The sequence below is a fragment of the Hemitrygon akajei genome, chromosome 10, assembly GCF_048418815.1.
Source record: "Hemitrygon akajei chromosome 10, sHemAka1.3, whole genome shotgun sequence".
Lineage (NCBI taxonomy): Eukaryota > Metazoa > Chordata > Chondrichthyes > Myliobatiformes > Dasyatidae > Hemitrygon > Hemitrygon akajei.
This window is the reverse complement of record NC_133133.1, coordinates 51,621,257-51,639,210: the sequence shown is the minus strand read 5'-3', so window position 1 is coordinate 51,639,210 and position 17,954 is coordinate 51,621,257. Positions and strand designations below refer to the sequence as shown.

General features: G+C 41.3%; 1 protein-coding gene across 1 annotated transcript in view; it reads right to left on the bottom strand.

Moving 5' to 3' along the window:
- Positions 1 to 845: 845 nt before the first annotated feature.
- The window catches only part of glod5 (glyoxalase domain containing 5), a 47,434-nt gene continuing 30,325 nt past the window's right edge, over positions 846 to 17,954 (bottom strand). Inside the window, exons 3-4 of the mRNA XM_073058278.1 lie at positions 5,187 to 5,342; positions 846 to 4,703 (exon numbers count right to left, since the gene is read on the bottom strand). Coding sequence (XP_072914379.1) covers positions 4,572 to 4,703; positions 5,187 to 5,342 — 288 coding nt within the window. The 3' untranslated portion in view covers positions 846 to 4,571. The remainder of the gene's footprint in view (positions 4,704 to 5,186; positions 5,343 to 17,954) is intronic.

The following is a 17,954-nucleotide window of genomic DNA, read 5'->3' as shown; positions in this document are numbered from 1 at the left end:
TGCTGCAACTCAATAGGGCATTTGTTAGATGAATGCATTGATCATGGAAGAATTGAATTGAATTAATTGAATGTGTTCCAGATTGCCTCACTGGGTGGAAGTGATTATATGATGGGGAGTAACAGGGCCAGGGTCCCCTCATTTTTAAATGGTATTATCTTATTAAAAGCAAATATGATCAGAGAGGGAATAATGGGTAAATTATGATGTAATATTTCTTAAGTTGTAGTTCTTTGGAATAGTTTATCCCAAAGTGCTGTGGATGGCCTCATGAGTATATTAAGGCCAAGATCATTTTGCACACTTTGGGGATTTCTGTATAGGGGTCTGGAGAGTAAACCAGACAAAGTGCAGAGCTAGCCATGACGTTACTGACTGACGGAACAGGTTGGAGTGTGGTCTATACCTGCTCCAGCCAAAGAAATGGGATACGGTGACAAATCTTGCAGTTATGTACCTTTAGCTTTTAAAAGATTTCAGGGGATAAGGAATGAGTTGAACGAGATTCCTCTTTGATATATGCTAAAATGAAATGTAAGTCATAAAGGCAAAATTGTGCTAATCTGGAAATGAGGTTGCTTTAAGAAAGTTAAAGGAGTGCAAATCTACAGCCTTGAGAATAGATAATGAAGAATACATGTTTGTCTAAGGAAGGTGAGGTTATTTTGCAGGTGCAGGTACCAAATGTTGCTTTATCATGAGAAAGCACTGGGATTATATTTGAGTTTTGGAGAGATCTTGAAGAGTATAAGAAGGGGCTCTTCATTTCTTTCTTTTTCAATATTTTTATTCATTTCTTACAAAGAAAAATACAGAGTACATTAAGATATATATATATATATATATATGTATATATATATATATATCGGTTACAATATATTAAAATCACTGATAAAGTATAATTACTCCATATCCATAAATATTAAATTTAAACATAGTAGTGAAAAGAAATAAATTTTATTATACAAAAATTCTAAACCACTACCAGAAAAAGACCAGCTGTTTGGTTTAAAAAAAAGAAAAGGAAAAAATCCTTTACTTACAGTAAAACATATTATTAGCCAACATTTTTACTTAATAGGAAATCAAAGATTTTGAAAGTAATTCAAAAAAGGTCCCCACAATGTTAAAAAATCTGGCCTAGGTTCAGAAATTGAACAGCAAATCTTTAAATTTAAGCAAGACATAACATCATGTATCCAATGAGTATGAGTAGGAGGAGTTGCATCCTTCCACTTAAGCAACAATACCTTCCAAGCTATAAGAGAAATAAAGGCCAAAATATGGCGATCATGTGTCTCCAAAATGATATTCTTTACTCCAACAATACCAAATAAGGCAGTCAAAGGATTAGGTTTAAAATTTACTTTAAAAAGCACCGAAAAAGTATGAAATACTTCCTTCCAGTATTTTTCAAGACTTGGACAAGTCCAAAACATATGGATTAGTGAAGCTTCTCCATTATTACATCTATCACAATAGGGAGATATATCTGAATAAAAACGAGACAGCTTTAGACATATGGGCTCTATGAACTACTTTAAACTGTAAAGGGAATGACAGGCACATAACGATGAGATATTAACCAATTTAAAAATTTCATTCCAAGTGTCCTCAGAAATTGAAATCTGTAAATCTTGTTCCCAAAGATTTTAATTTTATCTAAAGGAATATTTCTCATTCCCAACAACATACCATAAATATTAGATATAGATGCATTTTGGAAGGGTCTCAAATTAAAAATAATATCAGGTAAATTTTTATCTAAACTTTTAGAAAATGTATATAGTTGAGAATGCAAAAAGACTCTAAATTGTAAATATCGGAAAAAAAAAAAGTTCTCGGTAGGCTGTATTTAACTGACAGCTGTTCAAATGAAGAGAGACTATCTCCAACAAACAAATCGTGAAAACATTTAATACCCAATCTATGCCACTCTTTTAAAAACTACATCAGACATAGAAGGTTTAAAAAAAAGTTAGAAAAAATAGGACTAGAAAGAGAAAAACTCAATAAACCAAAATATTTTCTAAATTGTACCCAAATCTTCAAAGAGTGTTATACAAAGTTATCAGTTAAATTACATAAAGATAAAAGAATTGAGGATCCGAGAAGAGAAATAATAGGAAATTTATTAACAGAGTTGGCTTCTAAAGAAACCCAAACCAAACAGTCCTCTTGATTAATATAACTAGAACGTTAGATTCTGTGTATTGACAGGCTCTTCATTTTATGTAACGGAAACTTCTTTTCAGGCAGAGGGATCAATGTGAAAATTTGATCCCCGGGTCTCTTTTAAACCTTTTCCCTCTCATCCTAAATCTGTGAATCCTAGTTTTGAATTCCCCTACCCTGGGGAAAATTATTATTACTATCCAACTTATCTCGGCCTCTTGTAGATATTTCTATAAGATTGCTCCTCATGTTCCAAGGATCAAAGACCAAGCCAGCCTCACCCTGTCACTCAGGCTCTCTACACCTTGCAACATTGTTCTAAATATTTTCTACATACTTTCCAATTGAACTAAACCTTACCCTTAACAGGGTGACCAAAGCAGTACACAGTAGATCAGGTGCGGCCGCAACAATTGGAACAAATGTCTCAGTTTCTTTGCTCAGAACCCTGACTGATGAAGGCCGGTGTGCTAACCACCTTTTCACCATCCTGTCTACTTGTGATGATGCTTTCAATGGCGTTGTACTTGCACTCCTATGTTCCTCTGTTCCATGACACTCCCTCGGGCATATACTAATAATAGTACAGGTCATGCGATAGTTTGACTTTCCAAATTGCATTATCTCAGACTTATCTGCATTGAAATCCATTTGCCACTCCTTGGCCCACTTGCCCAGTTGTTTAAGATTCCCCTGTAATCTATAATATATTCCTAATTAACAAAACATCCTGATTTGATATCATCTGCAAACTTTCTGGCCAAGCCTCATGTGTTTGCAAACAAGTCAATTATACAAACAATGAATGATAAATTATTGATCATTTAGACAAAAACTGGCAAAGTTTAGCATAGGCAAGTGTGAGGTTAGAGAAATCAAAAATTGATGATGATCTAAATGAAGAGGGACTGTGATTGAGGGACCTAGGTGAATGAATCATAAAAAAAACAGGCAGGTCCAACAGGCAGTTAACAAGGCAACGTCAGGGATGTAGATGAGGCTTGATGCAAAAGCAAAGCCATGGAAACGAATGAATGACGAATGATACTGTTAATAATAAAATGCAAAAATAACAAGGCACAAGAGGCCATAAAAGGAAAGAGAAAATGCATTAAATACCACAGGAACAGAAAATGAAGGCTAAGAGCAACTTGATGAGTCTGGTTAGTTTGATGGGTGAACAATGACTGTGGAAGCGAGCTGAGTTGAAATAGGTTACAGCTGATAAATTGAACATGAGTGACTCCTTTTAGCTAGACGGAGACTGGAGGGTGTCTGCCTGTGTTGGTCTGACAGGAACTCTCCCTGCTACAGCTGGCACCCAGTGGCCCAGGACAATGCAGATGGGTCCAATGGGAACTCTTGCAGAATACCCATGGATACAGCTAAATGAAACACATCACTCCGGGGCCCAAGTTCAGAACACAGTACCAACACTCATAACACAGTACAAGCCACATAAAACACACAAAAGAGAGCAAACATATATAAGATAGCAAGCTGATATAAGATATCAGTAACACACAGTCACAAACAAACTGGACTTTGTTCAAATTGAAGCGTTGCTAGTCTTTTACCTGTTCCCCTAGTCCAAATGAGGCTGATGCTGAATCTGAACAGTGCATCCAAAGAGTGTAGAGCCTCCCCAGATCCACTACGGCCCAATTTGCCAACGAAACTCTCTGGCTAGAGAACCAGAAAATCCATCATCCCACAGTCTACTGAATGAGAATTAGATTTGTTTGCTTTTGGATTCAGTTACAAAAGTATTAATTTTCTTTTCCTCAGCTGACAAACCTTTAGATCCACGAGCTTACTGGTTGCTCTTCCTCTGTATAAGACCCAGGGAACTAAATGGCTTTCCATACAGAGATTACCCTGTTTAACAATCCTGTGATCATTTCAATTTGCCAAACCAATCATCCTGAGGGTACATTTCCTTCTTATCAACCTGAGCTGTGTTCATATATTAGAAATACGGAGCTTGGGCATTAACTTTTGTGATGCGTAGGGGTATTTATTGATTTATTCTTGATAGTTCATTGAATTCTTAAATACTATGAAAATTAATAGTAATCATTTATGAATCTTCAGAGTGTGACATTTTGTATATTACTCTTTTCCAGTCATTTTTCATTTACAATAATCACAAAATAATTGTTGTCCATTGAGTTTAAAAAACACTTAAAAAGCTTAATCAGCCAAAGATTGATATTATTCTCCTTCTATCACCTTATTGGTAGACCAGAATGCATATTTTCTCAAAATTGAACTTCCTTGATTCAGCTATGGCATTGCATATTGATTATGGAATTGTGTCCGTATAGTTATAAGTAGAGTAATAGATCTTGTTGGTTCCTTTCTTGTGCAGATTTGACCAATATTTGCTGTTGTGATTACTGTTGGTCAGAATGGTAATTGGAAACTTCAATTAAATTATTGTCTGGATCTCTGAAATAGATTGAAGTAATGGGACCCACTGCTCCAGTGCGCTCAACAGGTCCTTCCTCAATGTTAACTCCACAAACCTATTTTTAAAAAATGAGGAAGCCATTGTTATTTTCAGAAATGCTACAAATAGATCAGAGCAAACGATGAATAATGTTTATTAAGAAAGCTGGTCACCAAATAACTCTTTTTGCAATTTTATGCAATGTGCCAAACTGAAAGTAATGGAAGACGGGCATTGTCCAGTGTCTATTGTAACATCGCAGTTATGTATACAATAACATAGTTAGTTTAAATCAGGCTTTGCAAAGCAAGATTTCATATAAGGAATATTAGGCACATTTTCAAATTTCATTTTGGTATAGTCAAACATTTCATAACCATGTGTGTGAACAGCTCCATCTCGAACTACAGCTCCAACTTGAGGTCTAATGGTAAACACTTTTAAACAATTGTTCCTGTAACTAGTTAAACTTCTAAACCACATCCCAGGCATTTCATCAGTTTCTCCATCCATAGAAGTGGTTTTCTTTACTGCATAGATTAAAAAGCATCTGACCAACCTTAAGATGTTCAATCACTTTGCTTATTGGTGTGTCTGTGATTAAACAAAGATCAATGGATCCTGCTGTGGGCTTGTGTGCCTTTGGCTCAAATTCCTTTCCAATTTCATGCAAGTTGAATTTCTGATTCCCAAAGGAAAGCGCTTTGCGATTGCCCTGTTGAAAGTACACCAAACAAAATATATTACCCGCATTCTTGGAAAGAACATTTTCAAAATATCAGTTCTTAATATCTTGCTAGCCACCATTCAGTAAAGAACATGAATTAATTTCATTATGTTTTGGATACATAGGTTGGAATTGTCAATGGAATAGTCAGGAAGATTTATACTGTTAGAGGTCCCACGTTTTGGACATAATTAAATGCTATGTTCATCCGCAAAGGTGGACATTAAAGATTTGAAGATGAAGGAAATTATTTTCTGTCTTGCCTAATATTCAGCCTGCTTTCAAATTTTTAAATAGATGATCTAGTTATTACATGTCCTTCCCAGGGACGTACAGGTGAAGTCCAACAGTTGCAAGTTGGAAATGTGGCTGCCAGGTAACATATTTAAATGAAAACATAAGGAAAACAACAGCAACATGTGGTTAAATGAGTACTGATATTGCATGAAACGGAGTTTCCATGGCAAAAGACCCTGCAGACACTCAGTAGCCACTAAATATATCCCACTGTCCTCCCAAATGTTTGTTCATATGTACAACCACACATACATTTGTAACCAGCTAAAAACCTATATTCCTTTACTATTTGTGAGACCTTACTGCATACAAATTGTGCATGACCATGATGATTATGTATTAAAAGCATTTAACCTGTAACTTCCATAGAAACATTGAAAACCTACAGCACAATACAGGCCCTTCAACCAACAAAGCTGTGCTGAACATGTACTTACTTTAGAAATTACCTGGGGTTACCCATAGCTCTCCATTTTTCTAAGCTCCATGAACCTATCCAGGAGTCTCTTAAAAGGCCCTATTGTATCCACCTCCACCACAGTCGCCGGCAGCCCAGTCCATGCACTCACCACTGTCTGTGTGGAAAAAAAAACCTACCCCTGACATCCCCTGTGTACCTACTTCCAAGCACCTTAAAACTGTGCCCTCTTGTGTTGGCCATTTCAGCCCTGGGGAAAAAGCCTCTGACTATCCAAATGATCAATGCCTCTCATCATCTTATACGCCTCTATCAGGTCACCTCTCATCCTCCGTTGCTCCAAGGAGAAAAGGCCAAGTTTACTTAACCTATTCTCATAAGGTATGCTCTCTAATCCAGGCAACATCCTTACAACGGGATCCAACCACCAAGCACATCTTTCCCTCCTCCCCCACTCCCCCCCCCCCCAACTTTTGGCGTTTCACAGGGATCGCTCCCTATGCAACTCCTTTGTCCATTCGTCCCACTGATCTTCCTCCTGGCACTTACCCTTGTAAGCGGAACAAGTGCTACACCTGCCCCTACAACTCCTCCCTATCATTCAGGGCCCCAAATAGTCCTTCCAGGTGAGGTGACAGTTTACCAGTGAGTCTCTGTTGGAGTAATCAACTGTATATGGAGTTCCCTGTGTGGCTTCTTATATATCGGTGAGACCCAGCATAGATTGGGAGACCGCTTCACCAGAAAAAGCAGGAACTCCCAGTGGCCACCAATTTTAATTCCACTTCCTATTCCCATTCCAACATGTCCATCCATTGCCTCCTCTATTGTCGTAATGAGGCTACACTCAGGTTGGAGGAGCAACAACTTATGTTCCGTTTGGGTAGCCTCCAACCTGATGGCATGAACATCAATATCTCAAACTTCCATTTATGCCTCTGACATCTTATCTCCTTGCCTGTCGATCACCTCCCTCTGGTGCTCATACCCCTTCTTCCCCTCTTACATGGCCTTCTGTCCTCTCCTATTAGATTCCCACTTCTCCAGCCCTGTATCTCTTTCTCCAATCAACTTCCCAGCTCTTTACTTCACCCCACCCAGTTTCACCTGCCACCTTGTGTTTCTTCCTCCCCTCCTCCCACCTTCTAAATCTAACTCCTCATCTTTTTTTCTTCAGTCCTGATAAAGCGTCTCGGTCCGAAATATCGACTGCACTCTTTTCCATAGATGCTGCTTGGCCTGCTGAGTTCCTCCAGCATTTTGTGTGTGTTGCTTGGATTTCCAGCATCTGCAGGTTCTCTCTAGTTTGTGATAAAGAAAAACAGGCTCTGTTTTTAAACAAGCTGCTGACACCATGCAAGGATGGAGAGTGCCAAATTGTCAATTGAACTGGTTGGGCTTGTTGAAAGTAACTTTACATTCCATATTAATAGTAAAGGTATTGGAAAAACAAGAGGATTTTATCAGGCATTTCATTAGCTCATCTAATGCTGCAATTGAATGGGGCATTTCTCAGAAGAATGCATTGAGCAGGGAAGAATTGAATTGGATTAATCGAACGTGTTCCAGCATTGCCTCACTGGATTGATTACTAGGTGGAAGTGATTATATGATGGGGAGTAACAGGGTCAGGGTCCCCACATTTTTTAAAATGGCATTATCTTATTGAGAGCAAATATGATCAGAGAGGGTTAATCATAAAGTAATTTTTTTTATGTTGTAGTTCTTTAGAATAGTTTATCCCAGAGTGCTGTGGATGGTCCATGAGTATATTCAAAGCCAAGATCACACTGGGGTCTGGAGAGTAAACCAGACAAAGTGCAGAGCTGGCCATGATGTTACTGACTGATGACACAGGTTGAAGTGTTGTCTATCTGCTCCAGCCAAAGAATGGGATACTGTGACAAATCTTCAGTTAACTCCCTTTAGCTTTTAAAAGATTTCAGGGTGTAAGGAATGAGTTAAACGCGATTCCCCTTTGGTATATCCTCAAATAAAAATGGAAGTCAGTGATGCAAAATGGTGTAAGTCTGGATGTGAGTTTGTGTTGAGAAGTTTAAAGGAGCGCACGGCTGCAGCCTTGAGAGTAGATAAAGATGAATACATGTTTGTCTGAGGGAGATGAGGAGGTTGTGCAGGTGCAGGTACAAAGGTGCTTTATCATGAGAAAATACTGGGGTAAGAAATACATTTGAGTTGTTAAGGGATCTTAAAGGCTATAAAAAGGGGCACTTTCTTTGTGCATGGAACCTGTGTGAAAAATTTGCTCCCCAGGTCCTCTTTAAACTTTTGCCCTCTCATCCTAAATCTGTGCCCTCTGGTGGTAGGCTCCCCTACTCTTGGGGGGAAAATTATTATTACTGTCCACCTTATGCAGGCTTCTCATAATTTCAAATATTTCAGAAACAGAAACTGGTTTACTATCACTGGCATATAGCGTGAAATTTGTTAAATTTGTGGCAGCAGTACAATACAGTACATGATAAATATAGAAAAAACTGAACTACAGTAAGTATAGATGTGTATATTAAATAGTCAAATTAAAATAAATAGACAAAATCAGAAATTATTTTAAAAAAGTAGTTCCATGTCCATTTAGAAATTAGTTGGCAGAGGGGAAGAAGCTGTTCCCAAAGCTGAGCATGTGCCTTCAGGCTTCTGTACCTCTTTCCTGATGATAACAATGAGGAGAGGACATGTCCTAGGAGGTGTGAATCCTTGATGATGGAAGCCCCTTTCTTGAGGCACCGCTCCTTGAAGATGTCGGGATATTATAGAGGAGCTGTCTAATTGTATAACTCTTAGCAGCTTACTTCGATCTTGTGCAGTAGCCCCTTACCCACCCAACCACCAGACAGTGATGCGGTCAGTCAGAATGATCTACAAGGTACATCTGTACAAGTTTTCAAGTGCTTTAGGTAACAAACCAATTCTCAAACTCCTGATGAAATACAGCTGCTGTCTTGCCTTCTTTATAGCTGCATTGATACATTGGGACCAGGTTAGATCCTTGGAGATATTGACTCCAAGGAACTTGAAATTGCTCACTCTCTCCACCCTCAATGAGGATATCTATAAGGTTGCTCCTTTGTTCCAAGGAACAAAGACCGAGCCAACTTCAATAGCTTGATTTTCCAAATTGTTTCTCCTCACACTTATCTGCATTGAAATCCATTTGCCATTCCTTGGCCCACTTCCCCAGTAGATCAAGATCCCTATGTAATCTAAGATAACTTCCCAATTACCAAAACATCCTAATTTTGTGTCATCTCCAAATTTACTGACCAAGCTAGCCTCAACCAGTTGCTTCTTGCCTTCATTTACCTTGCTGCCTGTGGTGTTTAGACAATAGGTGCAGGAGTAGGCCATTTGGTCCTTTGAGTAGGAGGAGAAGATGGTGGCGCGCGCGGCCTCTCTGGAGAATGGATATCTGTTTCGTGTTAAGTAGGGATCCGTGCACAATCCTGATTTGATGGAGACAGACGTGAGAGCGTGGAGGATCATCTGGAAAAATTTCTGAAATGCCCGCTTCACTGCTGCTGCTACTGTGCGGTCCGGAATCTCCGGAGGAGAGGGCCTCCGAGACCTCGGCTTTGCTTGTTTCGGCGGCCGGGACGAGGTCGAAGGCGCTCGGGAGGCTGTATCGGAGGGGCTGGTTGGAGGCTTGAAGTTTTCAGACGGACTCAGAGTCTGCTGTCGTCGGGTGCTTCCGAGGCATTAATTGTCAGTGCCTGGAAGTTTATGGCAGGGAGAGTTTCTCCCTTTTGCTGCCTGATATCGGGACTATTGGAGTCAATCGGGACTTTGAGACTTTTTTTAAACCGTGCCCATGGTCTGTTTTTATCAAATTACGGTATTGCTTTGCACTGCTGTAACTATATGCTATAATTATGTGGTTTTGTCAGTGTGAGTCTTGGTTTGTCCTTTTTTTTTTTATTTTGTGATATCACTCTGGAGGAACATTGTATCATTTCTTAATGCATATGCATTTCTAAATGACAATAAACGAGGACTGAGTGTCCTCATAATCTAATCTAAGCCTTGTGCATTCACCATCTAATTAGTTATATAAATAATGAATAATAAATCATTGAGCATTTGGGCAAAAATTGGCAGAGTTCAGCAAGGGCAAATATGAGGTATGAGAAATCAAAAATTGGATTACTATATAAATGGAGAGGGACTGCGAGTGAGGGATCTAGATGTTCAAGTAAATGTATCATAAAAAAAAAGTCGACAAGCAGGTCCAACAGGTAGCTAAGAAGGCAATGTCAGGAAATAGAGAAGGCTTGACCCAAAAGCAGAGTAACAGAAATAATTTAGTATTGAACGATAACTTTAAAAATAGACCGCAAAAATAATAAGCCATAAGGGGCCACAAAATGAGTGAGAAAAAAAATACTAAACATGCTAATGGCATGTTGGCCTTCATAACAAGGGGAGTTGAGTATAGGAGCAAAGAGGTCCTTCTGGATTTGTACAGGGCCCTGGTGAGACTATACCTGGAGTATTGTTTAGTTTTGGTCTCCAAATTTGAGGAAGGACATTCTTGCTATTGAGGGAGTGCAGCATAGGTTCACGAGGTTAATTCCCGGGATGGCGGGACTGTCCAATGTTGAAAGATTGGAGCAACTGGGCTTGTATACACTGGAATTTAGAAAGATGAGAGGGGATCTGATTGAAACGTATAAGATTATTAAGGGATTGGACACGCTAAAGGCAGGAAACATGTTCCCGATGTTGGGGGAGTCCAGAACCAGAGGCCACAGTTTAATAATAAGGGGTAGGCCATTTAGAACGGAGATCAGGAAAAAAAATTTCACCCAGAGAGTTGTGAATCTATGGAATACTCTGCCTCAGAAGGCAGTGGAGGTCAATTCTCTGGAAGCTTTCATAAAGACTTAGATAGAGCTCTTTAAGATAGTGGAGTCAAGGGATATGGGGAGAAGGCAGAAACGAGGTACTGATTGTGGATGATCAGCCATGATCACATTGAATGGTGGTGCTGGCTCGTATTGAAGAATAAAGTTGCAACGTTTGCTGTGTGGCCAGAACTATGTGACCAGCCTTGTGTTTGCTATTTACTATGCATCCAACTTATTAGCCAGAATGTAATCTCTGTATTGTCTCTGTACTATTGAACACATCAGTGCCTTGAGAATGTAGCTAACAGTGAAAGTAAGCTCAGTGCCTTAAGAATGTAGCTAACAGTGAAAGTAAGCATGTAGAGATAACGGTGGTAGACGGGATCGTGGAGTGGTGTGATGGTATGGGAACCAGTCAAAGCCGGGAAGGGGGACACGTGTTCCAAGGAGTAGACTAGACAGGATCATGCGATGGTGTGAGAACCAGTCAAGGCACTAGAACAAGTATATGCCAATGAAACTAAGATAAGAAATTTACTATAAAGAATACTGTGAACCAGGGCTCGGCGGACAATTAGTGACACGCTCATTAATTGTCTCAGCTTTTGTTTGCAAATAAAGGCTTAAACTCCTCGAAGAGTCTTCTGCGTCTCCTGGTTATTTCAAGAAACCACGACAAAAATTGGTGACTGCGGCAGGACCGGAAAGAGACCCACGGAAAGGAAATGGCAGATTGGGGACGCTTCCCGGACCCCCGGGGACCCTCACAGGACTAACAGAATTAAGGGTGCACCCAAACAAAAGGTAAGCGCTTTTTGCGACAATTTGGACTAAGAATTCTGGTGGTTTTGGGGAGGTCTCAGGGACTCAGAAGTGTGGAACCACTGCCGAAGGGTGTCTCCGGTCCAAAGAATCTGGCAGAATTGGGGGTTAACAGGAGGCTCAGATGATTGATTGAGAACACTGCAGTGAGGGTAAGTACAAATAAGTTAATAAGGAGTCAAGTGAAGAAAAATTCCACGTGGTGTTGGTAAGTCCCTGTGGATACCGCTTCGTACGAAACTAAGGTCTGAACAGGCAGGGAAAGGTGCATAGAGAAAATCCTCGTGGATACTGCCTTAAGAGATAACGGTCTGAATAGATGAGGTGCAAAGAGAAAATCCTCGTGGATACCGCCTTAAGAGATAAGGGTCTGAATAGACGAGGTGCAAAGAGAAAGTTCTGTGGATACCACTCTAGGTAGAGGTCTGTACGAGCAGAACGGAATAGGAAACAAGGACAGTCCGATATATAGTTTGAAGCGCTGGTAGATAGATGATAGACTAGACATAGAATTAGAGTAAATAGTATTATCCAGTAAACAAACTGTGAATCTCTGAAATGCCTTAAAAAGAGAAAACAACATAACAGGTAAAGGAACGGCAGTAGAGATTCTGAGCAAAAAATTCCCAGTAAATAAATGTGAGATCACAAAAACTTCAGAAAAATGGGAAAAAAGAACCAAGAACCTGGTCACAAAATGGCCAAGAGAAGGAACGTTTGATGTAAGCTTGTGCGAAGAAATGGAGGCATTAATTAAAAATTACAAACCAAAAGATAAATCTAAGAAAAGAGAGCAAAAAAGAGAACGAGAAATGGAAGTGCTAAAACTCTTCAGAACGGAGGAAGAAAGGCTGAGGAGGACAGGTAGAATATTGATTACAAGCGAGGAAGACACTAAGGTGCTGGAGAAACAGCCTGTTAGAGGGAGGTACAGTGAGAAGCTGGCTTCAGCTCCATACCCAGATGTGAAAGAAACAGAAAAGCCCCCTCCCTATAATGAGGAAGTAACCCCTAAGCAATGCCCCCTGCTGACAGGTACAGTAAACATGCAGGGAGAAGTACAAGTTTGGGATAATGAGGAGGAAAAAAGACATTACGAGAAGGAAAAAGCGGCGATATGGAAGGAGATACAGGCAGAAAGGATAAAGGTGGAACAGGCAAAGAGAGAAATGAAAGAGATTGAACGGATGAAATACTTGAGAGAGGAAAAGGAGTATGAGGAGTACCGGTTATACCGTGGAAATGAACAGACTAGAAAAGAAAGTGGCTCATCAGGGCAGGAAGAGCTGAGGCATTCAAGAGGAAGTGGAAAAAAGATAGGAGATGAGAGTCTTGCAGAAACACAAGAGAGAAGGGAATCAAGCATGAGTAAGGATCATGAGGAGTCCCTGCCACAGGTGTACAAACACGGACAGGAAGAAAGAGAAGGTGACTCATTGGAGGAGCAAGAGTTAAGTGGAGAGAGAGGATGCGAGAATTTGTGGGGAAGAGGTAGGAGGCAGAAGCCTAGAAGAGCAGAAGGAGGCAGTAGGGAAGCGACTTGTGGAAGTAGAGAGAGAGCTAGATAAATTACTGAGTGGGGATTGCCAGAGGAGATGCGAAAAATACTCCAGGGGCCAACCAAGTATTGAATCAGGACAGAAAGGAAGGACTCCACAGGGAGACCGAGGGAAGAAGAGGACCCCGGAGAAATTTGTGTGGGAGGCAGTAAAGACATACCCAGAGACGGATGGGGAGTCAGGCGAAGAGGAGAGCCAAGGCAGGTGGGAAGGAGGAGGAAGAATGATGCCGTTGTTAGTTAAAGGATCAGAACAAGTGCAGTATATCCCTTGGGGATCCCAGGACCTAGAAGGGCTGAAAAACACTCTGCCCAGTCTACATGAAGGAGCGGGGAAATGGATTAGAGCCTTTGAAGAAGAAACGGTGGGATGATTATTGGCTATGGGAGATTTGAAGGCACTATTGATAAGGTTGATGGGAACCTCCAAATTTAACGAACTGATGGAAATGGCTGGCATAGTAAACTCGAACGACCCGAGAACTGATGGAGATGGGTTTGACAGAGTGAGGCAGAGGGTATGGCAGGCCCTCAGGAAGCTTTATCCACCCAAAGTGGACCCCAAAGCCTTAAAGGGGGATCTACTGGGAGACACTGAAAACCCAGCAGCCTACGTAGAAAACCAGTTGAAAAGGTGGAGACTGGAGACTGAGCAAGAGGTGGAAAATAGCTTATTTATCACCTCACTGTTCCGACATAGCATTTTGGATGCAATGCCTCCGCAAGTAAAATCCAAACTGGAGGAAGTGGTTGGGCTGATGTCAATGACCCCACAAGAATTTAGAGACCACTTAGTCCATGTGGTTGAGAAATACCGGAAAGACAAACAAAGGTTGGCTGAGCAGCAGGAGGAGGTGCAAAGAAAGTTAATACAAATGCAGCTCGAAGAACTCAAAGAAGGAAAAAGAGAAAAACAAAAAGATGCTGCCAGCAACCACCGGTCCGAGTACAGCCATCGAACTGGATGAAGCACCACTATATGGAGGAACCGATCATACTGTAAGACAAGGGCCGGAAAACCCCATGCCAATAATCAACGTCTTTGGAGGAGCATTCCCACAAATGCCCTATCAGAAACAGACTAAATTCAAACAGCCCAGACAGGACTGGAAGTCCCAAGAAGGGGGACAGAGGAGCTATGGGCAGAGGGGACCAGTGAGGAAACAGGGGGAAAGAGAGGTAGAGAGATTCTGCTGGGGATGTAATCAGCCAGGTCACATGAGAAGAGATTGTCTGTTTACACCATGGCCTGTCACACATCAGCAGGAACCGATAAGAAGGGAACTAAAGTTTAGCCAAGGACCAGCCCGCACAGGCCCAAGCGGACCTGTGAACTCCTATGCGAGGTGTTATGCTACTTCAAGAAGTTATAGTATCCCTGAAGTACGCTTCAACACTGATATCTCTGAACAGCAGACACTATTGCGGAAAAGGAGAAAATATGAACCCGACTCAACGATCTGAATAGATAGTATAGGACAGCCTAAAGGTATACCTAATGAATTTAAGACGAGGAATGAGATTGCTGCAGGTTTCGAAGCATTTCTACCCTTGATAGGAACTATTAAGAATGTTGAATGGATAAATTATATATATTACAATCAGCAAAGATTCATCAGCTACACTGATGATGCTTTGGAGGCCTTGGGACAACAGTTAGATGCAACTAGCAAAATGGCGTGGCAGAATAGACAAGCATTGGACTGGCTGTTGGCAGTAAAAGGAGGAGTTTGTGTGATGTTTGGAGAGCAGTGCTGTACTTTTATACCAAATAACACTAGTCCAGAAGGATCGTTTACTAAGGCAATGTATAAGTTGAAAAGTCTCAGAAAGGAAGTTAAACAGAATGCAGGGCTCGGACATCAGTTATTTGACTGGTTAGAAAGTAGACTTGGAGGATGGGGAGCATGGCTGACTAAGATGGCAATAACTGTCGGTATTGTGTTGTTGAGCTGTGCGCTTGTGCTGTGCTGTTTTCTTCCTTGTCTCAAGTCTCTTGTAGTGCGTGCTGCAACCAAACAATTTCCGATGCTCGTGGCGATGACTGAACCAAGCTTAGTGGAGAAAGAAGCACCGAAGTAGTATTGTTACAGCCTACAACGCCTGCAGGATGAACAAGAGCAAAACGACAGTGTGGGAGTAGATTGTAAGGGCTTCTGAGTTTTTTTTGTCCCCTGTCTCAGATACAAAGGGACAGGTTTTTGACTCAGCGGCCTAGGGTAACAGGGAGAGAATACTTTGAGGTCTTGGTGCAGAAAATTATAGTTTAACCCAAGATTTGGGAATAAGTGCTGGACTTTATTGGGGCTTTTGTGCGCGGACTCTTAGTCTTCTTTCTCTGTGTGAGACCCTATGGGTCTCAGAGGGGGGATTATATTGGAGAATAAAGTTGCAACGTTTGCTGTGTGGCCAGAACTATGTGACCAGCCTTGTGTTTGCTATTTACTATGTATCCAACTTATTAGCCAGAATGTAATCTCTGTACTGTCTCTGTACTATTGAACACATCAGTGCCTTGAGAATGTAGCTAACAGTGAAAGTAAGCTCAGTGCCTTAAGAATGTAGCTAACAGTGAAAGTAAGCTCAGTGCCTTAAGAATGTAGCTAACAGTGAAAGTAAGCATGTAGAGATAACGGTGGTAGACGGGATCGTGGAGTGGTGTGATGGTATGGGGACCAGTCAAGGCCGGGAAGGGGGACACGTGTTCCAAGGAGTAGACTAGACAGGATCATGCGATGGTGTGAGAACCAGTCAAGGCACTAGAAAAGGAGTAACAGGAGGCTCAGATGATTGATCGAGAACACTGCAGTGGGGGTAAGTACGAATAAGTTAATAAGGAGTCAAGTGAAGAAAAATTCCACGTGGTGTTGGTAAGTCCCTGTGGATACCACTTCATACGAAACTAAGGTCTGAACAGGCAGGGAAAGGTGCATAGAGAAAATCCTCGTGGATACTTTACTGTTACTCGCAGTAAAGGAGCCATTAGGAGGTAGTGATCACAATATGATAAGCTTTTATCTGCAATTTGAGAAGGATAAGGGCAGCTCGGAGGTGTCAGTGTTGCAGATGAACAGGGGAAACTATGGAGCCATGAGGGAGGAGCTGGCCAAAGTTGACTGGACGGATAGCCTAGCGGAAAAGACAGTGGAACAGCAATGGCAGGTATTCTTGGGAATAATGCACAAGGTGCAAAATCAGTTCATCCCCCAGAGAAGGAAGGATTCAAAGGGGGGAAGGGGCCTCAGTGGTTGACAAAGGAAGTCAGAGCTTGCATAGCATTAAAAAAAAAAGGAAATATAACAGAGCTAAGGTGAGTGGGAGGACAGATGATTGGGAAGTTTTTAAGGAACAACAGAACTTAACTAAAAAGACAATACGGGGAGAAAAAATGAGGTACGAACACAAGCTAGCCAGGAATATAAAGGAAGATAGCAAAAGCTTTTTTAGGTATGTGAAGAGAAAGAAGATAGTTAAGAACAATGTTGGGCCCTTGAAGAATGAATTGGGTGAAATTGTTATGGGAAATAGAGAAATGGCAGAAGAATTTAATGAGTACTTTAGATCTGTTTTCACTAAGGAAGACACAAGCAATCTCCCAGATGTATGGATGGGCCAAGGACATAGGGTAACAGAGGAAATGAAACAGATTGACATTCGGAAGGAAACGGTGATGAGAAGACTGATGGGACTGAAGGCTGACAAATCCCCAGGTCCAGATGGTCTGCACCCTAGGGTACTAAAGGAGGTGGCCCTGGAAATTGCGGATGCATTGGTAATCATTTTCCAATGTTCCTTGGATTCAGGATCAGTTCCTGAGGATTGGAGAATGGCTAATGTTATCCCACTTTTTAAGAAAGGAGGGAGGGAGAAAACAGAACTATCGACCTGTCAGCCTGACATCGGTGGTGGGAAAGATACTAGAGTCCATTATTAAGGATGAAATAGTGACATATCTAGATAGCAGTGATAGGATTGGGCCGAGCCAGCATAGATTTACCAAGGGTAAATCATGCTTGACTAATCTGTTGGAGTTTTTCGAGGATGTAACCAGGAAGTTAGACGGGGAGATCCAGTGGATGTAGTGTACCTCGATTTTCAGAAGGCATTTGATAAGGTCCCACATAGAAGATTGGTGGGTAAAATCAAAGCTCAGGGCATCAGGGGGAAGGCATTGACATGGATAGAAAACTGGTTGGCAGATAGAAAGCAGAGGGTAGCGGTGAATGGGTGTTTCTCGGAATGGCAGGTGGTGACTAGTGGAGTGCCACAGGGCTCGGTATTGGGACCACAGCTGTTTACCATTTACGTTAACGATTTGGATGAAGGCATAGAAAATAACATCAGCAAATTTGCTGATGATACTAAGCTGGGTGGCAGTGTGACATGTGATGAGGATGTTAGGAGAATTCAGGGTGACTTGGATAGGCTGGGTGAGTGGGCAGATACTTGGCAGATGACGTTTAATGTGAATAAGTGTGAGGTTATCCACTTTGGGAGTAAGAACAGGAAGGCAGATTATTATTTGAACGGTGTAGAGTTGGGTAAGGGAGAAATACAAAGAGATCTCGGAGTCCTTGTTCATCAGTCACTGAAGGTGAATGAGCAAGTGCAGCAGTCAGTGAAGAAGGCGAATGGAATGT